We start from the raw sequence: 25,582 nt of genomic DNA on the forward strand, positions 1-25,582 counted from the left end.
ATACCAAAAATATTAGTGCTTTCTGTTTCTGCCCCTACTGGTCCCCATCAAGACAGAAGATTAAAGGTAACTATCACTTAGCTATTAATAATTTAAAAAAAGGCAAAGTCTTTTTAAGTAATGATAATGCTATGGTATTTCTTCTATATAACACCAGTTAGGTTTTGTTTTTGAGAATTCCGTTGTAATTGTCTAAAAGCATTTTCTGTACTGAGCAGGTAAAGTCTGTAGGGATAAACACACACAGGCTTGATAAAAATTTTCTAGTTCTGTCATTTATGGGTGTATATATATGTATTTACATATATTTATATGAGACTGTTGGGGGTTGCATATGTTGACTCTATCCATTCTCTTAACCTGAATGAGGGGTGAGAGGGAGAGAAACTTCAGTCCTGGAAGAAAATTACCAAGGTAAAATGGAACATATTAGACTTGATTACTTTGGAAGAATCACACGCTCTTACACTCTGCCGTGCATCTCCTTTGCCCCAGGCAGGACACTCTCACGTGGCTGCCGAACAGATATTTTTGTACACTTCCATTTAGCAGTTACACCAATTCCTTGGACTTTTGCAGTTCAGGAAGGAACTTTGAGAATTCTCCATCTTCCTTCCCTGAAGTTGTGTGATAACTGTCTCTCGTATGAAAGAAAGTACTCTGTCGTTTTGGAAAGAGCAGCTTTCCTTCCAGGGGCGGGAGAGGGATTTCAGAAGGGGCTTTGGGTTTTTTTTATTTTCCTTTTTGTAGTCCACCTGGTTTAAGTCTGGAAAATGTGGAGTGGCCTAGCACTTTTTCCCTGTATGGCAAGGGATAAGCTGCTTTTGTAGAACAGGCCAGTTCTGTATCTTAAGCTAGAGAAAGCAGAAACAAATGGCAGAAAAAGGCTTGTAGGAAGAGGGCTGCTTTTGAGGCATGGGATAGACTTGTCTTCATTCAGGTAGGAAACTGGGAATAGGACTGAAAGCGTGACTGCCAAGCTCTGAGAGCATTGTCTCTGGGTTTTGAGGGGTAATTAGGAAAACTTGATTATTCAGCATTATTTTTTCTTCCATGTTGTTTTGTCCATGAAAGTGAAATATAAATTTATGAAGCTGACACTTCTGCAATTGTAATTACGTTTTGCAGTCTATAATTGCCTCATATTTGTCAGGAATATCTAATTATGTGACTTTCAGAGTTCTAAGTTAACTTGCATGTTTGTTGTAATTGAGGAAAGCAGAATATCTCACACAGTTCTAAATTGTCATAATTTCCTTATGTGTCTTCAGTAGAGTTTTTTAGTGTGGTTTATGAGTGAATTTTACTTAATGCTCAGTATTTATAAGATTTAATCTTTCAGGGATGAAAAAATGGCATGTGTCATTTGTTTTATGAATGGTTTGCTTGATCTCTACTCTACTCGTTTTAATTAAATAGGTAGAGCTTCCAAAATTGGGGAGAAATTAGTCTGATTTTTTTTTTAATTTAAAGTCAAGTACCAGGTCCTGTTTGCTTATTTCAATAGTTACCTGTTGCCAGTCACTAGCCATTTGTCCCCCAAAATGATTATTTGCAAAAAATCAGTACTTTGACTTTAGTGCTGAATGTGTTTGGCAAAGGATACTGATGATGATCTGCTTTTAAGTCTCTTCAGAGTGATGAGAAATGGCAAACGCTGTAGGGTGCACAGAACATTTAAACCCCCCTCCCAAAAAACCCCAACCAGCCAAACAACCCTAAAACTTAAAAATATGCCAGTGAAATATTGTTATCAAAGTGTACAAGAGAGCTGATGAGTGACACGTTTGGAGTAGGTAATGAAGCTTAAACTTCAAAGGGGTGGCACAGATTTTTTTTTTTTTTTTTTAATTAATGTAAACCTGTGACAACACTGACCTTCAGAATTATTTTGAGCGCTCTGGTTTTTGTGCTTAGCTGATCAGTGGGTACCAGAGCTGAGTAAGTAACACAGAGGGGAAGGGCTCATGCTTTGTTTTCCCAGTTAGTGCGAAGCATCGCAATGGTGGCTGCCTTGAGCTGTAAGCTAAACTAGAAGATTTTGAGAGTAACGTGCTGATATTGGGGTTGATGGGTCTTACTGGTACTTATATTTTAAAAGTTTTGAAAATATTATTAACTAGTCCAGATAACTAGGCTATACATATCTGCTATTCTTAAAATATTAGGAGTATGGAGGGGGAAAAGTTAGTTGCATTGTCTGTATGAGTATTACAACATAAGCCATTAAGATAATTCAGCAGTGGAGAATACCACAGCAGTATGTCTACTCTGAAGATGGAGAAACCTTAAAGCTTATCTTGTCAAGTTTAATTAAATTTTTATTCATACCTTTTCATATAGTTATTATTGCAGTCTATGGTTTTAATCTAAGTTTATGAGAATGTGACTCTTCTGTGTAGTTATTTGACAAATAAGTGCTTTACTTGCTGCAACCAATCTGTATTTTTTGCTAACAGTACACATGTATTTGACATTTATGCAAGAGATTTATTTTTAATAGAAGTATGCTAAAATTACCATACCGATATGCACAACACTCTGGAATTTTTTTTTTCTTATTTATTTTTAAGTTCACTACTGGAAAAAGCCTGTTTCAAGTCATTTAAATATAGAGTAGTATCTTGCACTTTGACCCATACAAATAAACTTTTACCTTACTGGAATGCCAGACTGCAGCCACCTGGTCTCTGCTCTTTGAAAAGAGCCTGTTCACATGGCTCAGCCAGTGGGATCTGAGCCAGTGGGGGGGGGGGGGGGGGGGGGGAACTAGTAACTTTTCTTTCCTTCTCTTCAAGGAAGTTTTCGTGAAAAGGTTTCATTTAAACTGACTAAAGAGTAGATCTTTCTCAGGCAAAGCTGGCAGTAGCCTTATAGCATTCTAGTCTTTTTCAGATGTGTATTGATGGAAATAGATGGAACTTCCTTTTCACTTATGCATGAGTTTTGAGAGAACAGGATGTCTACTAAGTATTCTGTATAAATTGGTCAGATTTACAGTTGCAAGTTTCCAGTACTCTTAGTCTGCTGGTAGCACAGTATTGATAGTGTAGCAAAAACTATGGCTTGCTTTTTTTTCATTCACTTGTCCTTTCATGAGGTTGGTTGTAGGTAGCATCAGTAAGGAATAAATGGATGGGGTAAAAAAAAAAAAAACCAAAATCAAACAAAACCCTGAGATTGTTAGATAATAGTAACTGATATGCAGCCAGTAGCTATGGTTTGAAATGTGCAGTGTATTGATAAGAGGGATGTCTACATTAGATGATTGCATCCAAAAGCCTTATTTTATACTGGCTTGAATCTCTGTGTGCAAATGTTATCTGTTCTTAGGCTGGATCTTGAATACCACACTTCATTTTGCTTGTGAACTAAAGAAACAGTTAAATGGAGATTTTGAAAGTCATGTTTTAGAGAATATTCTAGATTGTGAGATAAATAGTAGACTTGTTTTGTCGCCTTGTGAAAGAGATCTGATCACCTTGTGTTTTCTTGGCTTCATAATAGTTTTTGATGATGGTGATGAAAGGACCTTGAGACGAACTTCATTATGCTTGAAGGGAGAAAGGCACTTTGCGGAAAGTGAGGTAAGACAATGATGGACATGCAGTGAAAATTAAGTGGTTTGTTTATTTATTTATTTATAATGAGAAGAAATAGCAAACTAATTTTGTTTCCTCTTTTTCCATGTAGACGCTTGATCAACTGCCACTAACCAATCCAGAGCACTTTGGAACTCCCGTTATTGGGAAGAAATCTAATAGAGGAAGAAGATCTTCCCTTCCTGTGTGAGTTTTGATAGTGCTCTCTTGCTTTCCTTTAGCGTCCTTTGCTAAAACTGAAGTTGTACCTTTGAAGCTGTAATGGTCTGAATGCTCCATCATGTGAGCTGTGGACACAGCTTATGGACTTAAGTAATTCAGTTCATGCAGACGTGTTTGTATCTTAGCAGAATTAGGAAATTCATGGGGTTTTTGCTTGTAGTAGCCTTAAGAATGTTTATGCCTCTTTCATGTAATAGGAACTCACGTGTCAGGAAATGAAGGGTTTTTAACCTTCTTTATACTGCACAAAGTAGGAAAAAAAAAAGATGCTTTCAAATTTCTGGGGTAGAGGCCATTTGTCTTTGTTTTATGTCTCTGCACAATCAAATCCTGATTCATGCCTCCAATTCCAACATGATGCTATTGTAAAATACTACTACTTGGAAAGAATTTCTACAAAATTCCTGTTACTAACTAAGTGCGCTTAATATTGAAGTGTGTGTCAAGCAATTTCCACTCTTAAAACGCTAATTTTGTTTTTGAAGCTTTGCAGAACAGGAAGAGTGATCTGGTTGTAAGCTATATTTGCTTTCAAATACTAAGTTCAGATGAAAACTTTAAAATACTGTATGTTTTAATAAATTAGTACTGAAGATGAAAAGGAGGAAGAAAGTAGTGAAGAGGAAGATGAAGATAAAAGGCGTCTCAATGATGAACTGCTTGGCAAAGTTGTGAGTGTGACTTGTAATTCTGAGAAGGCAGACTGGTATCCAGCTTTGGTAAGTTGCTTAAGACATTGACATCTCTAGTGTCAGACTACTACTATCTTTTTAGACAAGAGTGTCATCCAACATTGTTCATATAGCGGTTTTCCTGGATAGGGGGGTTTGCAAACTTAAAAATTTTTACAGTAAAGTTGTGAATGTAGTCAGACTAAGTTCTGCTGCTCATATTTGCTAAAAATACAATTTTTCTACAGTATCTATGAAGAGTAGGAGAGCAAAGATTAATGTTTATGTATATGTTACAGTTCTATGGCTCTTAAGTCTTTCAAAACTGTACATAAAATGGTTGATATGTAACAATATTTTTCTTCTAAAAATAAGATGCCTTAGGACTTGCGCTCCCAGGCAATTTAAGGGCAACTAAATTTGTGAATTTTAATTGTAGTGGAATTTGTACTTTTTTGTATTTAATGATTGCCTTTTTCCTTAGACTTTCAATTTTATGAAATACTAGTTTTCTTCATGCTTGCATTTACATAAATGGCCAGTTACTCTAGCAGTAGATGTTGATTATTATTTTTGTTTTACTATCAATATAGGATACAGCTGTTCACTGCCATTGCTGACGATAAATATATATTAAATAAATAACTGTACAAGTTTACTTGTACTTGAAAGGTAGACATTTTGCAAATTCTTTATATACCTAGAAGGGTTTATGGATGCATATTAAAAGTTGATTTCTTTAGTAAATTTTTTGGTATTGTCAGACAAGCTTAATACACATCACCTGTGATCCATCAGAGGTGTGTTTGTTTTATAAAAAAAAAATTATTTGGACCATTGAACAGGCACGTTTGGTTCACTAATTTTTGCAGATTTTATTTACTTAACCATATGTTCTGTAGTCCTTTATTTTTGAGTCTTCAGGGTTAGCTGCAACGAGCTCAGCTGTTACAATCTTCTAACTTAGTTTAAGATTTTATTTCCCTGTGTGAATCCAGGATCAAAAGGTAACTAACTACACAGGCCAGTTGTCTTCCCTTCCTTGAAAGAACATTATGTTGTAATGTAGGCTGAATGGCTGACACTTGACTTAACCAGCTACACTTGACTTATCCGGCTCAGTTTAAATGTGTGAAATGTGGTATCATTGTACATGTTCTGATTGTTGTGTATCCCTTTACTAATGACAGATTTTAATTTAACATGGATCTAACTAGGGGATTAAGTTACTGGAGGCCATGTACCTGTTCTGTTCTCTGCTACCTGAGAAACAGGAACGTACTATCTTGCTTTTTGGGGTAAAACTTCTGATTCATCTGAATGGGGTGCCACAGCTTCCGCTTAGTCCTGGTAGATCCAGAAGTTCATCTGCATTTGACATTTTCTGTCTGTATATGGTCTAGAGCAAAATGTATACTGGTTCTGTGTGTGGTAATACAAATATTGCAAATGCATTTTTATCACCTTTTTAGACTTAGAGATGATACTGCTGTGGAAAGATGTGCTGTATTCCACACTGGCTTGTAGTATCCACACCTCAAAAAAAACCCAACAAACCCGTAACTGCTTACCTCTCAGTTCGAATGCCAAAGATCAGAAGCTGGTATAATATGAGTAGGTCTGACTTTTTAAATAGCTGCTTTAAGTAAGTTTTGTATGAACAAAAGAAAAAAATCAGAGTGAATAAACAGGATCCCTTGAAGTCAACCCACTAGAGTAGTTTTGAGTTTACAAATGAAATTGCAAACTTTTCTAGCTTGTACCTAACGAGTTAAGTTAACAGTTTGAGGTAAACTGCTTCTTCAAATTTGTCATTCTTGCTCTTAGTAATATAAATTGGAGTAGATTTCTCAGAAATGGAAATTAAATAGAAGAAAAAGGAAAACAGCTGTTTTCCTGCTGTCCATCTTTCTTTCCTTTCAAGATCAGCTTTTTTTTTTGTTTAAAGAAAGTGTTTTATTTGAAACTTCAGGTTGTGTCTCCCAGCTGTAATGATGACGTCACAGTGAAAAAGGACCAGTGTTTAGTTCGATCCTTTGCAGATTCCAAATTGTAAGTAATAGCTTGCTTTCATTAGATGTATATGGAAGAAAAATGCAAAACTAATTACATATTGCTTCTGAAGGCGTTGTTTCTTCCAAAAGGAAAGTGTACAATTTTGTGTATTTTTAGTTGTATACATTTGTCATTCGTAATCCATTTCCAGCCAACTTCTGCGCTTACTCACCTACCTTTACATTGTACAGATAGAGTTCATTGGGTTAGTAAAGTTTCTGGTGTTTCTTCGTTTTAAAAGAATCAACAACTTTGAAAAAACCCAGGTGTTAACACTTTGGATGATTCCTGTTCTTTGAAGTGTGAGTTTTGGTTCTAATTATTTCCCTTAATGTCTTAATTATTACATCTTTATGGGTGTCTGTTGTAATAGTTTGGAAATCTGATTGACTCATTACCTCCAGTGCCCAGATGTCCATTGCTGTTTAAATAGCAAAGTTTAAAAGTGTTTAATCTACTTTTTTAATAAAAGAGTGAATGTAAAGTAACTTTTTAATTAAAATTTTTACAGAATCTGAATCAAGATTCCTGGGGGAAAAAAAAGAAAGTTCCTATTAGTGTGGCCCCCACAAAAGGGGGGGAAGGAGGAGAGAGAGAGAGATGTGTGTCTCACTTATGGAATAATATATTCAAAAGAATATGAAGACTGGTTTTTAAAGCTGTTTCCCATTATTTCTCTTCATCCTTAACTTTTAACGCATCTGTCTCAACATATTATAACTAAAAATTTCCTTGCCGAAGGTCAGGCATCACCCCTCTGCCTCTCTTTCTTTCAAAGTGAACACTTTGTAATTTTTAATAGCTGTGATTTTGAGTAGGGTGTGAGTACTTGATTACTGAAGCATATTTCAAGTAACTGAAGACTTAATTTGTTTTGGCGTCTTAATGTAGACATGTATCTTCAGCCTTCTAGATAAGTCTGGTTCTTTATATACTGAAGGTAGAATGTTATTGGAAAAGCATGCAGACTTGCTCTGTTTTACTTTTTTTTCCCCATAGTCTTATGGCTTTAACTTCAGAAAATGGCGGCCTCCAATTCCTGAGGTTTTACTCCAGTTTTTCTGAAATAATGAAAGAAGAAAAAAAATCTTATTATAATAACTCACTTGTAAGGCTTTCCTTGCAGGTTGGTTAGCATTTCTATTGTAGTAATTCAGTAACTGAATATTCAGTATAACTTTAGAACAGAGCAACTTCCATATATTGTGCTGTAAGAACACTTTTGTAATTTTAAAAATAAAAATCAACTATTTATGAATGCAGATATGTGAATTTGGCTTCACTGTTATTCTGTGCTAGTAGAAATGCTTCTTTCTTCTTAGCTAGATTGCTATTTTGGGTAGCAACTATCGATTGGTGTGAATATTTTCAATTTAGAAAATGTTTTTTGTTTATGTAGAGTATTTTACCTGTGCAAATTTAAACATTCAAAGTAAAGAAGCTTTACAAACTTTTCTTAATTATTTAAATACAAGAGTTGTTTTAGTGCCTGAAGAAAGATTGGAAACTTATTCTGGTTTTGACAGTAACAAATGCCTTATGCGTTATATTAGAAAGGACCTTGAAAATTTTAGAAATTGCTATTTTTCTAACTGAAATGCTTGCTTTACTGTGATTTAAAAATAACAGCAGAACTTTATTCTTTTTCAGTTACTCAGTAGCAAGAAAGGACATTAAAGAACTAGACATTCAGAACTTGCCAAAATCTGAGTCCTCTCCTAAAAAAGGTAAATTAGAATAAATTCTAGGTATTTAAAAAAAAAAAAAATCTCGTGCAATGGTGCTTTTAACTTTTGCAGATAAATTATGGCCTGTTGATTTCTGATATTGCTCTTGGATATTTTGCAAACAATTTTAAATGTGATAAATGAGAGAAACTTTGGATATAGCTGCCTTATTATTAAAATTGCACCCAGTAGAAGTGTCGTTTATTTGATTTTTATTTCCTTCTTGTGATCCACTCCAAGTTCTTAGAAAGTGAATAGAATATTTTTAAGGTATAGTATTTGAAATGTCATTGAACAATGGAATATATGGTTAAGTCTCCTAAAACCAAAGTTTTGTGCTATTGTTCAAAACTCTTTGTCTTTACGTTAAAAATACTCAGACAGCAAAGTGTAAACTTTAATCACAGGCAGGCTGTTCTAATAATGTTTGACTTAAAAGTATAATTAGAGAACTTGATTTCTGGATGGATGGATGACTACAGTAATCCATCTCTTTAGTGAGGTTGTAAAAGGCCAGATTCTTACTTTAATGTAAATAATTCTTAAATTTCGGTGTTGTTTCTCCCAATCAGACCTCAAAACACAAAAGTTGTTAAGGAGCAATTTTTAAAATATATAATAAAACAATAACAACAAAAACCCTCCTCTCAACAAGCGCAATTCCTCCATTTTGAGTAACGGTGTGGAACAGCTCCTTAACAAGTAATGATTGACTGTGACATTCACAAATGAGAGCTTGAGGTGGTTTTGATTAATTTGTGTAATTCTTAATGATTTCTCTTATACTTTCTTCTTAATAACTGTTTCACAGTATAAGAACTTTAGAACAGCCAAAAAAATGATCAGATGCCAGGTTTGAGATAAATTGATGAAAGGGATTTTTTTTCTGTGGAGAACATAATTGGGTTGTGACATTCATTGCCATGAGGGAATATTGTGGAACCAAAGGTACTAATGGTTTCAAAAAAAGAGTTTAGACAAATTTCCAGAGGTTACTCTATCAGCAGCTATTAAAAACTGGTGCCTTTTCTTCTCCAGCAGCATTGTGAATGGTTCATTGGAATATGTCCCTCGTTTGGGTGTTCTTCCGATTCCTCTTTATTAAAGTCTTTTATTGTGTCTGGGGGGGGCATGTTTTGGGGTTATCTGGGTTTGTTTTGCTTTGTTGTTTTCCCACTTGGAGCACCTCTTCAAGGAAAAGAATTTGAGGTATTTTCATTGTACAAGTGTGACTTCTCCCCATCCCATCACTCCCTTACTCATCAGTGTATTTTTCCTTTCCAAACATTAACGTAGCATCTCTTTAGGCAGTTCTCTTAAACAAAATATTTGCATTTTTTTTTCAATCTAAACTTCAAGACATGAAGATATTTTGAAAAGAACAAAGTACTTGATCTAACTGTGATGGCTTTGCTTTTTGAAATAATTTTATTACGGTATTTGTGTCTTCCATACAGAAAGAGAACAGTTCACAGTTGCAGAGAATATATGTGGATGCATATAGGTGCCTATCTTTGGTACTGTTCACATATATAGGTGTAAACCTTAGCAGTGCTCATGGGGACCTACGCCTAGAAAACTGCTGGATGCTGTGTGTGGATGGATGTTCTCAACTCCTTGAGTTGCTGATAAGCTCAAAATGTAAAGCGTGTAAACCGAGTGTTTAAAGCTGAAGTATCTATTTTATGACTTAATTCCATTTTTGGTTTAAGTTGGCATTGTAATTTACAAGAAGGTGAAAAAGGAAATTAAAAATGCTTTGTGAGTAAGTACTGCGGATGAGGTAAAAGCAGGGCCCTTTCTTCTGTAGGGCTACAGGAGGCAAGCACGTTTCTCAGCACAAAGGGCGTTCCTCGGAACTGGAAAATGGACATCAGTGAAATTCTGGAGTCCTCTAGCAGCGATGAGGAAGGTGGAGCTGCTGCAGAAACTGATGAAGAGGAAGAAAAGAGAGAAGAGAAAACTGAAGAAGTAGTGGTAAGTTTGAGCAATTTCAGTCATTCTTCAAAGATAATTTGAATTTGCATGCCTGAAAGTCCTGTACTTTCTGACATTTTACTCTCAGACAGCTTACTCACTTTAACATCTTTTCAGACCGGTTCATCTTCCCTTTGCTACGAGTTGTCTTTACTGGGATTTGTGAGCACTGGCAGATTGCCTTCTATTATCCAGTGCAGAAATTGGAGGCAAATCTCAGAAATTAAGAATTCAAGGCAGAGAAGAGTGACAGAATGAATCTGGGTCAGAAGGAGAGATGTAACCAAAAAAATGGATCCCGAGCCTAATAGTAGTAATCCAAACTTAAATAAAACTAACTTTCTATTTTTCTTTCGTACTTTATATGTAGCTTATACAAAAAATAACTTGTTTCTGAAAAGAGTAGTTTGATTAAAAAACAGAAGGACAAACTATTAAAGCGAAAGCAATAGGCTGGCTGCAAGTATGAGCACAGTGGCTGTTAAGACACTGCTTAAGAGCCATATAGGAGTTACCTTTGTAAGTATTAGTTTTTTTCTTAACACCAGTATTACCAGTTGGGAATTGTAGAATCAGATGCTATGACGTGGATGGACTTTCTGTCTAATTTTTACGGCAATAGGTTTTTCTTTTGAGAAGATAAGGGACAAAACTCCTTAAATATAACCAGTGAAGCCAAGATGCCATAGCAAGCATTGGCATCAGCAATTTTAAGGCTGAAATAGTTAGCCAGCTTCTTCATGTCATCAAAACAGTATCTACAGAGTTTCCTTTTATTTCTGCTATCTGTTTTTAACCTGGGTGTTCTATTTAGAAGTACCTTAACGGTCTACTTAGAAGTAGGGGCAGGGGGGTGTGTTTGGTTGTGAGGTTAGTTTGTTTTGGTATTTTTCCTCGTCGTGCGATTTTCACAGTACCCTCAGAAACGTTCCTTTCTTTTTATAGAAAAAAAAAAAAAAATGAAGGGAAGTTTATCTTCTGAGGAAGGTCAAACCCCGTTTCCCTTTCGCTTCCCCTGCAGCGTGCGGTTTTGTCAGCCCCGAGCGCAGAATGGCCGTTCAGACTCGGAGGCGGCCTACAGCGTTGCCAGGGCAACCGGAGTGTTGGTCGGCACCGCGCATGCGCGGGGGTGGAGGAGCGAGAGAGAGAGAGAGAGAGAGTGTGTGTGTGTGGCGGGAGGGGGGGGAGAGAAGCGGGCGCTGGAGCGGAGGCTTGGCCGCCGGCCAGGGGGAGGTTTGCCAGATGCTTTGAAATGGGCTGTCTCTTTTCTTTGCCTTTCATGTAATGTCTGATTTTTTTTTTTTTTTAATATATATATATATATAATTTTTTTTTTTTATATATGGAAGAGAATGTAAGTAATGCCGTATAACTGCGGATGCCGTGCAGGGAGAGAGAAAGCAAGGAAATATTTGGAAAGTCAGGCTGAAATATGTCCAGGCAGTGGGCAGATTAGATAGAAAGGAAGTAAAACCATTTTACATTTGAAAGAATGCAGCTCCTAGGTAAGGATTCTGTGTTTTAATCTGTAATGTTAACATGGTTGTTAAGAATGCGGGTTTGACTTACATTTCTGATCTGGGAACTGTCTGGTGGAGCATGCAGTCAGGGCAGATCTTTCCAGTTTAAAAAAAAAAAAAAAGACAATAAGAATCTATTTTTAGGGGTTAATTTTATGCCTTGATAACAGTGTTCTGGAAAATGGAGTAGATGTCTGTATGAGAATAATGGTATGATTAGATAAATATAAGGATAAATGCGTGCAGAATATAGAATCCTCTGGGGGGTTTTTTCTCTGTTTGCAGTGAAAAGGACGGAATAGGCCACATTTTGCAGGGTGTGAACTGTTGCAGTCTGTATTGCTCTGTTTGTGTTAACGTTGGTTAAAATTGCAGAGTATCAGTTACTAAAAATCAAGGATTGCTATTCTAGTTTTCTAGTATCCATTTTTAATATAATTTTTCATGGCTATTGCATAAAAGTGCTGTGTGTTTCAAACAAAGAAGGGGGAGGGGGGAGCTTGATGGTTTTAAAAAAAAAAAAAAAAAGCATTCCTGTAAAAGAAACAGAGGTTATATTTAAAGAATAATCTAAATGTAGAGTAGTGAAGCAAAGGATTCCAGACAGGTGGATGTGCTGGTAGGAGAAGCTGTAGAATCCATTCTTTCCAAGTGACAAGTAGGCATGTAAAAATAAGGTGAGCTTCTTCATGCTGAAGCTATGTAGCAGAGGATAGATATTGATCTCTTTAGATTATGTCAGAGCAGAACTGTCATTCTGGCTCATTAAATCAAATTGCTGATTCAACTGTTATAATACATATTCTTATTTTAATTGTGGGCCATGCTAGATATTGCAATTAGACAGCATTTAGGGAATTTATTGTAATTTCTTTTTTCTTTTCTCTTAGAAAGGCAGTAATACCGGTTGCAGAGAGAATTGATAAGTGAATGATATTTTTTGCCTTTATTTGACTAAAGATGTTGAATTACTCGAATTTTGCATTTACATTTTGTGGAGTTTCTCCTTTAATAATCAAGGTCGAAAATAGCTTCTGTCCATCCTCTCCTAGAATATTCTCAGTGGAGCTTTTGTTTTAGAATTGCAAATTGTTATATTACTGGAGATGGGAGGGAGATTTAAAAAATTATCTTACCCGCCCCCCCGTCTTCTGAAATGCACAGCAGCCTTGCTGGCAAGGCCTGGCCAGCTGCTGATCAGCCATGATAGGCCTTCATTAAATCGATCAAATTGACACAGACTTAATATATAATAAGAGCATAAAGTCAGTCAGAAGAGTCTAATTCTGGGAAGGGAAGGGATCCTATTTTTCTGAAGTAGGATCTTTTATAATGATAATGGAGCAGAGAGACCTACTGTAGCTGGTGATAATGGATCCTACCATTTTTCCAGTAGCTGGGTTAAAATCTGTAACTTTGTTTTGACAGAGGCTGTCTTTCTAATTGTGCTGCCTTTCATGATGTCTTAAGAGTACGGTAGAATTGGTACAAGATTTCCAGGCTTTACATGGTTGTTCTTTGATGTCTTTTGTAAGCTAAGGAGTGGGAACCAATATGGTGGTGGTGAGATGCTAATCCTCCTCATCGGTGGTCACCGACTTGTGTGGTCCGGAGTTGACTCCAAAGGAGAACAATTGGAAATTGCTTGTCATTGGCTTTAACAGGGATTGCATTACATTGAGTTGCTCAACGTGTTCAAATTGTTGGATTTTTGGCAATAATTGTAATATATGGTGCAACTCAATATTACTTTCCATTCACAGTGTGAGGTTTGAATAACAGCACAGACATTGTTTGTGTCACAAAAAGTGAAAAAATTCAGAGGTACCATAGGAAAAAAATCTTTACTAAATGAAAATGTAAAGAATCACTCAATTGGTTTGAATCCAGATAAAAATCTGGATATTGCTTTTGGTTCTTACCCAGTTTTCAGCATGTCAGAATAGGAAAATTAACTGTGTTTTGAGGGTAGATTTGGCAGTCAAATAATGCACTGCAGCTAAAAGGAAGAAGAAAATCTAAACTCCAGTATCTCCACATAGAAATAGAAGCTTGTGAACATTACCTTAATTGTACTAAAAATCAGATTATATACACTACTGTATTTGCTTGTATTTAAGTTGTTCTGTCAGAGAAGAAGTCATACCTATTTGTTTCTCAGGATTAAATACTCAAATACTCTCTATTTTTATGAGGGAATGTGTAGGCAACATTTGGTTTTGCCTCTCAGTCTCCCTGTAGATCATTTGGATTCCCAGAGAATCAAGATTTTAACATGCAATTACTTGAAATATATTTGCAGTACCTGTTCTTAGCAGATACATTCACATAAGATCAGAATAAGAGTAAGGAATTTATTCTTTAGAGTTTGAATTTTGCAAGTTTCAAAATTGCATCCTTTTATAATATCAAGAGCTGGAAAAAGGGATTTCTATCTTACCTGTAGAATTGGTTATAACACCATCTTTGAGAGACTCTTCCAACTTATCTATGTCACTTTAATAGCAGATCCTTGTTCTTTCATGGTTTTTCCCCCCTAATCAAACATGCAAAAAATGTTCAGAAAAAAATTCTAGCTAGCTGGCCTCCATGCCTCTCATGAAGAAAGAGTTGTAGCACCTGCAGGTCAATGCTTAGAGAAATTTTCTGTCAGTCCTCATTTTAACAGTCATGTGAAGGATGTATCTGTTTAATAGTGTGCTTCCGTGTAAAGTTTTTAGGGTTCTTGCATCACAACAGCGTCAAGAAACATCGGTCACAATTGCTTTACATTGTTGAGCAGGGAAAATGCCAGAAGCATTTTCCAATGTACCTATTCTGCAAGTAAGCAAAGATTTCAGTTCTCATGGTAAGTCATTACCATATATTTTATTAGCACTAAGTCATAAAGGAAGGATGAGTATATGAAATCCATTATATGTTTTAGGAGGCTTGAGATTCCTACAAATGATCAGTAGTGATCTATGAAGAACTACTTTGAAGCAAAATGTAAATATTTTGTTTCCCAAGTAGTCTTTTCTCTAAGTGACTGGGAGACCACACAAAATGATACCCAAATCCTCCATTTCTGTTGCAACCTATGTGTATTTTAAGATAACACTGATAAAGCTGACTCTAAAAATTAAATACAGGAATACAGTAGTTTCAAAGTTAATGATGCATGGTATCCAGAAACAAGTGGTTTATTTACATATTAAAAAAAAAAAGAAAATCCAAAAACAGTCTAAGCAGCTGTGATGTGTAATATGCAGAATAGCCTTTATAAAATAGCTAAACATTGATTAGCTAATCATCCTTCGCATGCATGCATTTGTAGGAGTTTTGGCTACTGTGAAGCATGGCCTACATCATACCATGCACAAGTGTTCTTACAAAGACTTTCTTGCTCATCATTTTATGCTAACGGACGTTCTCAGAATATTCCACAAAGAGGAGCGAAGAAGTTGCAAACTGAGGCACACACAGCTCTAGAGTGAGTCATTGTTGAGGATGGTTGAATTCCTGGTTTCTGTTGGTAGAAATTAACATTTTAAGACTACTCTCATCTCCACATGGTGTAAAGCTGTTAACTTGTTGCAATCAGTTTAATTCTTTTCATTTCCTTAATTAGTGTTCAAACTTAGCATCAGAAAGCAAATGTGCAAGTGATGAAAACGCATTTAAGTACTCTGAAGCAACAAAATTACGTTAACTCTAATTCTGGCAGCTTGTCTTGATCATATACTCTTCTGAACTCCAAATCCTGTACACGTTGTTCTTCCGCTTAGCTTGCATTTATTTCACAGAAGAGTTCATGGTATTGTCAATCTATTAATAATATAAAAGAAAGATCTGTCCTTGGTACCTTAGCCCTGTATTGATTATGTGGTGTACGTGCTTGTAAATAGAGATTCATTCTTTGTTTTGTAAAATAAACTATTTATCCTTTGTGTTGCCACTCAGCTCTACAGGTTAGCACCACAGAAACTTTAATATCTTTCTGTAACAATGAATCAGAATAACAGCTGTATTCTTGTTCAAAATCATGCTAAAGACAGAGGCAAAACTCGTGGTGAATAAAGTGGCTTGAAAACAAATGAAGCAAAGCCAGTTACAAGTTTTCTGCAAGTTTCTGTGGGTTTAATGTTGTGCTTATTTGCTGGTTATTACTCTCAAAAGAATTTCACAAAATACTTGAACACTGTTAGTGTTAGCCTTGGAATAAGAAATTGAGTTGGGAAAGGAGTATGTCCCTTACACAGAGATCTATGTTAGTTGTTGATTTCATTGTTTTACTGTTTACAATATTCTCTAACTGATGTGACTTGCTAGTCAGAAAGGAGGGAAAAAACATCTCAAACCCATAAAATTTTAACTTTTTAATTATAAGCAAAAAAGGACATCTTGGAGATTTTTTTTTAAAACGAAATTCCTCCTCTTTCTCTGAAAAAAAAATTCTCATGTCGCTTTTAGTTTCACGTATTGGATGAACAACAGAAAGGTCTCAATTTTGAACAACTGCCACTTAAAAATTTCATATTGTTTTGCCTATCACTTGGATTTACCTTTGGCTGCAGTCTCCCTTTTTTTGCAACATCTGTATAGGAAAAAATGAAATGGAGAGACAGAACTCTCTTAAGAAAACTGATTTTGAGGAATTGTCACTGTGAACTTACTTATGTCCAGTGTACAATGGGCAGAAGTGTCTGGATAGACGTGAGCTTTGGAGGGTAGCAGTGTCACCCCGGTGCCTGCTCAAAAGAGATGCTGGGAATTGTAGCTCTTCAGTGAGTCACTGATGGTGATTGCAGGTTGTAGCATCAACATTTCTTCGGTGTTTTCTGCACTTGGGGTGCAGCTTTTAAGGTTGCCAATACAGCAGCTTAGATGATGATTGCTGTTTTAAAATAAAACTCAACTCTAACTCAGAATGGTAGATGCTCCTGGGAAGTCGTTATGTCCAGTTACAAATAGATAATTGTGATGAAAATTGACCTCTTATAAAAATCCATGTATCTTAATGTTGCAATAAGATCTGTGAAGGGTTGGTCTTTCTCATGCTGGCCAGTAGCAGAAAAAGAGTTTGAAATACCTGATACATGATTTATTCCTTGGTGACAGTCATTCAGGTCTGTCGTTTATCCAAGTCACCTCACAGAAAGATTTGGTGTGTACTCTGGCGTTGTACCAGGCATGGCTCAGACTCTGTCTGTCAAATGGTGGCATCCTAGCTCATACACCATCAACAGAGAAGTAGGTACAGGATTCAGGATTTCTCACATACATGGATGAATACTGCAGTCAGGTTTTCTGTCCCCGTCCTATAAGTATGTAAAAGCTTTTCATCTTTCCTTTTTGCTTTTCTTCACCTGAAAATACTTGGCACCAGTGAAATGGTTAACATTCAGTCTGCAAGAGTGCTCTTTCTAACCTACACTTCTGCTGCTCTGACCTACAGTTTTGGTTTGGCATTATGCCCACATAAAAGAAATGGTTTGAATTGAACTATTCAGAAATATTTCTGAATGTTTACTGTTATTTAGATATATTTAGTTTGCATAGTTTGAGTCGTATTGCATTTAATCAGTAAACATTACAGTAGATGGTAGAAATTTCTCGATCTTGAAGTTGATTCGCAATCTAGATGTAGAGAAAAAGCCATGGTTTCTATAGCAATAATTCATTTGTTAACATGGAAGAACATAATAATTCTATAGATAACTGTTCTCTTTCCCTATAATATGCAGAATGAGCAAGTGGTAACTGATGCTGTGCAATGTTGTGATAATTCATTTAATTTCCTCAAAATATTTCCCAAGAAAAAATAGGAAAATAAGAAAGAGATACTGTCTCTGCCCGGTTGTAGGTGATCCCTGTTGGGCTTTGAAGCTCAGAATTCACTGAAGCAGACAGGGCTGAAATTCATTCTGATGCTGGGCAGATTGCTTTCTGGTTAACGAGGCAGTAGCATATACATTCACATTTCTATGCCTGTCTTCCTGCCTTGAAGCTTAAAGTTTACAGAATGCAGAGATGACTGAAATTGAAATTGCTATTCTGGTTTCCTTCTGGAACTGCTTGTGACTTTTCTGTTATTTTTAATAAAGTAATGATAAGATTTTTTGACACATACTGTACATCTTTCCTTCAAGACAGCTGCAGTCTTCCTTGTGCAAACTGCCTTACCAGCAATCCCTACGATTGCCAGGCTGGCAGGAAGAAAGTGGCATGTGTAAAGCGTTGCAGGGAAAGGATTTATTTTTTTTAAAGTCTCTGCTAGCATCTTAGAATTCCATGAAGTATATGTAGAAATTATTTACCCTCCCCAATAAATGTACTTTATTTTCATAGTTTCCACCTGAATAAAATAAACTCTTTATTTCACACTGTGGACTGCTTACCATAAAGTTCATAAGTGTTTATCTCTTTGAGGATTTAAATTATAAAGATAAAACTAAGGAATTTATAATAATAAATTATGGAAATGTGTGTTCAGGGAATTACAGAAGTGACTGTAAAAGTGTTTTCAAATATGAGCTGAAATCAAGCATTGGAGCTCAATCACAAAATGAATACTGTCTGGAGCATGAAAACTAGGAACAGTTGGAGAAAGAATTGTTCTGGAACATTGGCTATAGTTGGAGTAAGGAAGAAGAGTTAAAAAAAACAAATGAAAAAACCTAGAGTTCCTGTGAATTGCTTTAGTCTTGTAAATAACAGACCTTTTCTCTATTAGAACAGTATGTGAAGTATATTAGTGCTTTCATTTTGAGGGTCACACTTACATTCTTTCTGTCATGGATTGAGGCTTTCCCTGACCTGCATTTTTTTTTCTCTTCCTGAGGTACGCACTTCAGTCTCCTGAGTAAGTTTTAGTTTCTGCATATTTCACCATTATATGGGTGCAGGGCCAAATTGGAAGTGGTTTGGGTTTAGTTCTTGCTGTTAGGCTTTTGTACAAATAAATTGTTACTTTGCATATTTTCTGTTTTCATTATGATTGCATTTGTTTTCACAGCCTGAGGAAGAGCTTGATCCTGAAGAGAGGGACAACTTCCTCCAACAGCTTTACAAGTTTATGGAAGACAGAGGTAACACTGAATTTTATTATTCTTTTTAATCTCGAGTCCACTTTTTAAATGGCTTTTAAAAGTTTCTTTTAAATGTAATGGCTGTTATTACAAGCATATTTTCATGTCGGTGAAAGAGGTAACAGCTAGTCTGGTGCAAGGAAAAACACTTTTACCCATTTTTACGTGTGGCAGGTCTGCTTCCAGTGCTTTGAAGCACAGCACACAAAGGAAACTCAAATCCTCCGTGAGGTATTTTGGTTTTGTTTTGCTTTCACAAAACCTTTTTTATGTTAACAATCCCTGATAAATAAGCTCTTGGTTGATTTCTTCTTGTGACAGCCATGGCTGGGAACTCAGCTGCTGTTAATCTCAGGCTGGAAGCTGAGGAGGCTATCCGTGGATGGTGAAATTGAACCAGCAGAGAACGGGAGATGTGCCGTCTTCCAGTCTCCTTGCAGAACTGTCATGCGCAGATGTAGCAGTGATGCTCACCTGAAGAGACAACTTAAAAGATTCTACTTTGTCTTGTAGCTAGAACAAGAAAATAGCGTATTTTTAGATATCTATCTTTACAGAATTAGGTGAGACTGTAATAAATTGGAATAGTTAAAGTCCTGGCATAAGACGTATATTGAAGGTGCATGTGCTATGTATAGAGAGGAGCATGTACCTGCTGACTTGGGGTAACTGTTGTTGCATAAACCATTCTTATTTGCAGTTGTGATGAGACTGACACTAAAATGGAAGGTTTTCTGTTCCTTAGCTGTGCACCCTCCCCTCCTTTTTTAATTTTATTATTTTTTTTTAAACTATATTTAAGCTTGGAAAGAGTTTTATCCTTTAGAGTATATTTGGTTTATTCATTTTACTTGTGAACTCGCTATTTCAGTTTGAATACACTGTTAATTCTGCAATAACATTGGTGGAGGTAGATCACAAGTGCAGCTACTGCCTTTTTACTTTTCTCTTTCTCTCTCTCTCTTTCTCTCTCTCTCTTTCTCTCTTTCCTTGAGAAAAGTTACCTGAATGGTATTTGTGTAGCAGCATATAGTACAACAAATGTTGATATATTTGAATTTGAAATAACCAGAACTAAGAGTAAAATGTAAAGTGCATGTAGTGCTGAGTATTTCCCCCCTTGTTTTTTTCTTGGGATTTAAAATTGGGGAGAAATCAAGTTACTTTTGTAAAAGAGGCTCTACATCCCTACTAACACGGTGTGTTCTAGACCACAGACTCATAAAAGAACAGTTCCAAATCTGTTCAATATTGCCAGTTCTTATCACAGATTTAGAAATGGATCATGTATTATAGAAAAGAATACCGGAGTTCATCCGATTATAATTTTGAGGCGTCTTGTGTATAACCAGTGTTTCTGGAGAATAACCTGTCTTGAGGGACTAAGAGGCTATGTCGGGGGAAAAAAAAATCCCTATGCTGCTGGACTAATCCACCATTTTACTTCTTTTCTAGTAGCCTGATTCTTCCCTCTTTTCTGTTTTCCTCCTTCCTCACTCCCTTTCTTAGGCACTCTTATGCTACAAACCAAGTAGAGATCGTGTCCGGGACTTGTAGAGGCAAAAGAGGAAAGCATTTGTGCACTAAATTTGAAGACTCAGTCTAGAAACTATTCTTTTAAGCAAGTCTGTCGATTGAGCAATGTACAGGACTTTTTCAGGACTGGGTCTTTCCCCTTGTCTGCCTACTGTCGGTTTTTGGGGTCTTTTTCCCCTGTGTCCTTATAGCAAGATTTCTTTTCCCAACAGATTTGTTCTACATTCTGTTCTTTCGGTATGAATGTTTTGATTGGTGTAATCATGGCAATATTCCCAAAGTCCTATAAAATTATTTTAATGATTCCAAATATAATTGCATGAAGATGAGAAGCAGCAGGGAAGAGGTTTGATATCCTTCCTTGCTGGGAGGAATACTGTCTACGTATGCATCTGCTTGCCCCAAGTCACTTCTGGTTTCTCCTTTTGCAATTAATTATTGTTCTTTATATCATTGCCACTCATCTGATTTGAGTTTTTTTCTTTCTCCCAGAACTGTCCCAAACATTCACGTCCTGTTAGGGCTTTGTGCTTTCTCACATCCTGACAATTTGCCTGTGTATCTTTTTCTAATCCAACATTTCTGCTTCTGCCCCATTCCTTTCAGACCACAGCGTTTTGACTTAATCTCTTTGCACGTTGCTATATTCCAGCATTCATCAGGCGTTCTGTAGAGCTCGCTGCAATTCTGGCTGTGCCCCTGCTCAGGAGAGGAACAGTGGGATGCAACCAATTGGATGGGGGTTATTGCACAAATCTGAAAAGGAGGTTGAGAAATTGTAGTTATCAAGCAGCTGGTGCCAGTGTGCTAATAAACCACCCAGAATTAAGCGATGCATTCAAAAGAGGGTGAAGCCTTAATCGGTGGTTGGAAACTACTGACTTGAGACATATCTTAGAACTATTAAATACAAATTTTAAAACGTAGAAAGATGCTAGTAATCAAATGCTTGCTAATGGAATGGAAGAAGCAGTATGCTGTTCTTTGTGATAACTTCTTATTTCTGATTTTGTTTTATTTAGGTACTCCTATCAATAAACCACCTGTTCTGGGCTACAAGGACCTTAATCTCTTCAAACTTTTTAGACTGGTGTATCAGCAGGGTGGGTGTGACAGTGTAAGTGTCAGATGTTTCTTGAACTAAATACATGTATTCATTCTTGAAGGCTGTGGCTTGTGGCTGTGATAGATATCATTCCTTAATGTTCTTGGTTAACAAAACCTGAAAACTTCCTTCTTTCCTTTTTTTTCCCCCCCCGAAGATTGAGAGTGGTGCTGTATGGAAGCAAATTTATATGGACCTTGGCATTCCTATTTTGAACTCGGCTGCTTCCTACAATGTGAAAACTGCTTATAGAAAGTAAGTTCTTATACTGTATAATGGTGAAAATATTTTTCCTTTTTTTTAGTAGCACGTACAATATTCAAGCAATTCTTGATAGTTTAGTGAAACAGTAGTTGACATTCTTCAGTTAACAAGCAGTTCTGAGCATTTTCCAGTGCCAAGTATTGGAATAGTGGAGGAAAGGAGGGAGCGCTCAGGGCTGCCTAAGTTCCTGTTGGTCTAATGCATTAGAATTCCACTCATTTTCTTATCCAGAAACATTCATTTTCAGCATCTGACAGTGCCATTTCAGAGTACAACAATGAAATTACTAAAAAAAAAAAAAGCTTTGGCAAATTCAGCTTTGCAGTTTATGGGGATTAACAAGAATGTGCTCTGTCCACAGTTGCACGCTCATTGAACTCCGCAGATATTGCATGCAGTGACGAGAATTTTATACCGGTTTCTTTAACTTCCTGAAGAACGTTGATAGAGATAGATGTGTTTCAGATGGTGTATTTAAACATCATCTTTGTGGAATCTGTAGAACAACGGCTTTAGGGCATAACTATGTACATTGCTATGGTGGATGTGATAGTATTGAGTAGTAAAATCACTGCTGTAATAAAAAAATGCATAAATCTTTTTATTCTGACCGCTGGTTTTCAGTTGTATTTTAACTTTTGAAGTGGAAACCTTTTAGGAATGACACTTTTCAAGCTCATTTTCTAAATAAAGATTATTTTTATTATTTATTCTCCGGGACATTTGACAAGAAACAATTGGGCTTTTTGAGTAAAAGGGAAGAATGAGGTTCTCTTGACTGGAACCTAAGGAAAATTGGCTGGTTGAATAGGGATGACTAATGACTCAACTCATGTTAATGATGATGAAGATGAAAATATTCAGACTATCTCCACTGGGATTTGAACTGGGCACATGTTTAAGGTCTGTATTTTACAGAGAAGAGTATTTATCATAAAAAAGAGTAATTGGTAAATATGTACTAGGTGGTTGTTACAGTGGAAATAATTATGTTGTATGGACACATGATAGTGTGTTGCAACTTGCGTATTTATTCTTTGATGAATAAGCTAGTTCATATTTCTGTCACCTGTAACTGGACTGGAGTGTGCACACAGGCAGTTACCAGCAAACAAGCTGATGCATGGCAATTTGTTACCATGTGGTGACTTCTTGTACGCCCATGTTCTTTTAGTAGGCTGATTTTAGCTGTCATTGTGCATTTGCAAAACAGTGTACGTGTTCTTAGGCTTTACTGTCATGAATTCTTAATTGGACAAGGATGAAGGTAAATTTATGGAAACCACCTGTATGTATCCTTTCTCACCATTTGACTTGTGTGCATAATTGTTTCACTTTGAAATCTGCTCTGGCTTTTTATTTTGCAGTTATTTGGGTTTATTTTGTTGTGTGCTTTTTTTTTTTCCCTGAAGTTGCTGCTCCTCTTGCTTTTCTGTGAGCAGTAAAATAGGTTTTATGAACTTCAGTAAATAGAAAATAAAACATGAAATATAAATGAAACTTTATTTGTATCTATAGGTATCTTTATGGTTTTGAAGAGTACTGCCGTTCTGCAAACATTCAGTTTAGGACCATCCATCACAATGAACCAAAAGTGGTAGAAGACACACAGAAACACGCGGAACCAATGGAGGAAAGTGTAAAAGAGGAACAAAAAATGCCCCCAACGGAAGTTAAAAAAGAAGCAGAAGAAAATTATTCCAGCAGTGAAAGTGAAAAAGAAGAAATAGAACTAAGATCCCCAAGGGTAAATGGTTTGAACTGATTTCTATTTAGTACTTAACAAAACCCCTTTGTATAGTGAACAGTTTACATAATGAGTTTTCCCTTGTGGAGTGATTGTACGTTTGAATTGGCTTACTTGTACAAGCATAGGACAGGGTTCTGTGAACTCAGAGTTGGTGTTAGCTGTTAATTATGTTTTACCTGTGAATAGAATCAGTTTTGATTATTTCTTTATATTCTAAACCATCCTTGGGGTTTTCCCAGGCTGTGCTGGATGTCAGACATGCTTCGATTCAGGAATGGCTTTGAGAGCTACTGAGCGCTGTATATCATCAGTGAAACTCAGCAGGACAGTCTTGGTTCTGGGTGAGAATTTCCCCAGGCACGTGGAATCTGGAGCTTTCTGGCAAGAAGCAGGAATATCAAGGGACTGCTCCAGCTTTAAGAATTAAAGGAAGACTCATTTCTCTGACTTGTGTTTTATCACAATATCTCTTCTTTTAATGAAAGCAACACTGCAATTTTACAGTATGTAGACAAAAGTAGAGGGAGGAACACTTAAGTTTTGTCTTCCTTTGTCTTTGAATGCTGTAGAGGTGAGGGTTGTATTAGTAGCTACGTAGATAAGACCAGTGACCCATCAGCTAGTGGATACTGAACTGATGGAGAACACAAGAATACTTTTAAGATATTTGACTGTGACTGGCTTAGTGCTCTGTAGCATGATTGATGAATTGCTGCTTTTTTTTAATTGTTCAAGCTGCAAGGATGGTGTTCAACTAACATGTAATTCTATTAAAGTACTTCTTGCAAACCAGCTTTTCAAGCAAGTATATGGCTTTTAAAGTACTAGATGAAAAGACATAGTCTAAACATAAGTTTAGATTTGTGTTACGTATTGTATTTCCATTTAACTGCAGGTGTTTTTTCCAAGCTGTATCAGCCTTAATGAACTTCCTGGTATGACATTAGCTTTCTTGTTAGTTTGTTCATTTTTCTGGTTTTGGAGAAAACTGGTGAGAGGGTAAAGGAACGGAAGAATTTTTTTGTCCTTTTTTATCATTGTCTATGTTAATTTGTTAATATTTAAATATTATTTGATTATGTATTTTATTACTTTATTAATTCAGTCACCAGCTATTTATGAATGATTATTTTTCCAAAGTATTTACCATTATACTACTGTGAATTTTAATTATTACAGTGCCTTCATTACTGTCATCTTTGGATGGCCTCCAAATAATTAATCTTGCATTCATAACATCTTTTCAATGCTCCGATTACAAATGATAAACCTGTACTAGATCCCCAAATTACCAGTTGCAGATAATCCTGGACAGCAGTTGTCTGGCTACTCAAAGCAAGTTTTTTGGTGTTCTCTCCAGCCTTTCTTCTGCACAAGAATAGTATGTTCCACTTTTAGCTGAGATTTGGAGAGGCTATACAGAGCACAATCAACAGAAGTCATTAAACTGATCGTATTTCTGTTCTAGGGACGAAGAAGACTTGTCCGTGATGCAACCCCTGCTAAAAAAGATAGTGAAGAGGATAAAACACAAGACAAATTAAAAGACAGTAACAAAGAAAACAAAGATATAGAGGAAATGCCCGAGAATGCTGAAAAGAAAGAAAATGAAACTCCACTAGGGAGAAAAAGTACACCAAAGCAAAAAGAGAAAAAAATTAAAAAGCAGGAGGATTCTGATAAAGAGTCCGATGAAGAAGAAGAGAGGCAGAGGGAGAGGTAAACATTAACTTGTATCACCTTCTTACAAGTATGTCTGTGTCATGATTGAGCTGTACTCCAAGCAGGAGTATACACAGAGTTGGAGATCTTACCAACTAAAATGTGGAAATCGGGGGCCTGATGCACTCAGCCAGACAGGAAAGGGAAAATTTTATTTCAAGCTAGTAGAGTCTGCTGTACTTTAGGGAAGCATTTTTTTTCTGGTAGATGCCAGACAGTTTTTTTCACTTTCTTTTTCTTGAAGGTCTTGCCAAGGTTCTGTTGGTGTTTTATCACACTAGTACATACTGACAGGCAGGAAGAGGATCAGCTAATAAAGCAAAGGAGAAGGAAAGAGGGAGTTGGAATGAAACCTAGAAGT

At 36.3% G+C, this 25,582-nt stretch overlaps 1 protein-coding gene across 2 annotated transcripts in view; it reads left to right on the top strand.

Moving 5' to 3' along the window:
- The window catches only part of ARID4A (AT-rich interaction domain 4A), a 49,984-nt gene that overhangs the window by 14,975 nt on the left and 9,427 nt on the right, over positions 1–25,582 (top strand). For both annotated transcript variants that reach the window (XM_075753303.1, XM_075753302.1), the window contains exons 6-16: positions 3,508–3,587; positions 3,694–3,788; positions 4,411–4,543; positions 6,468–6,547; positions 8,201–8,277; positions 10,088–10,254; positions 18,772–18,844; positions 21,403–21,497; positions 21,643–21,740; positions 23,268–23,496; positions 24,968–25,218. In XM_075753303.1, coding sequence (XP_075609418.1) covers positions 3,508–3,587; positions 3,694–3,788; positions 4,411–4,543; positions 6,468–6,547; positions 8,201–8,277; positions 10,088–10,254; positions 18,772–18,844; positions 21,403–21,497; positions 21,643–21,740; positions 23,268–23,496; positions 24,968–25,218 — 1,378 coding nt within the window. The remainder of the gene's footprint in view (positions 1–3,507; positions 3,588–3,693; positions 3,789–4,410; positions 4,544–6,467; positions 6,548–8,200; positions 8,278–10,087; positions 10,255–18,771; positions 18,845–21,402; positions 21,498–21,642; positions 21,741–23,267; positions 23,497–24,967; positions 25,219–25,582) is intronic.

The sequence above is a fragment of the Balearica regulorum genome, chromosome 5 (genome assembly GCF_011004875.1).
Source record: "Balearica regulorum gibbericeps isolate bBalReg1 chromosome 5, bBalReg1.pri, whole genome shotgun sequence".
NCBI lineage: Eukaryota > Metazoa > Chordata > Aves > Gruiformes > Gruidae > Balearica > Balearica regulorum.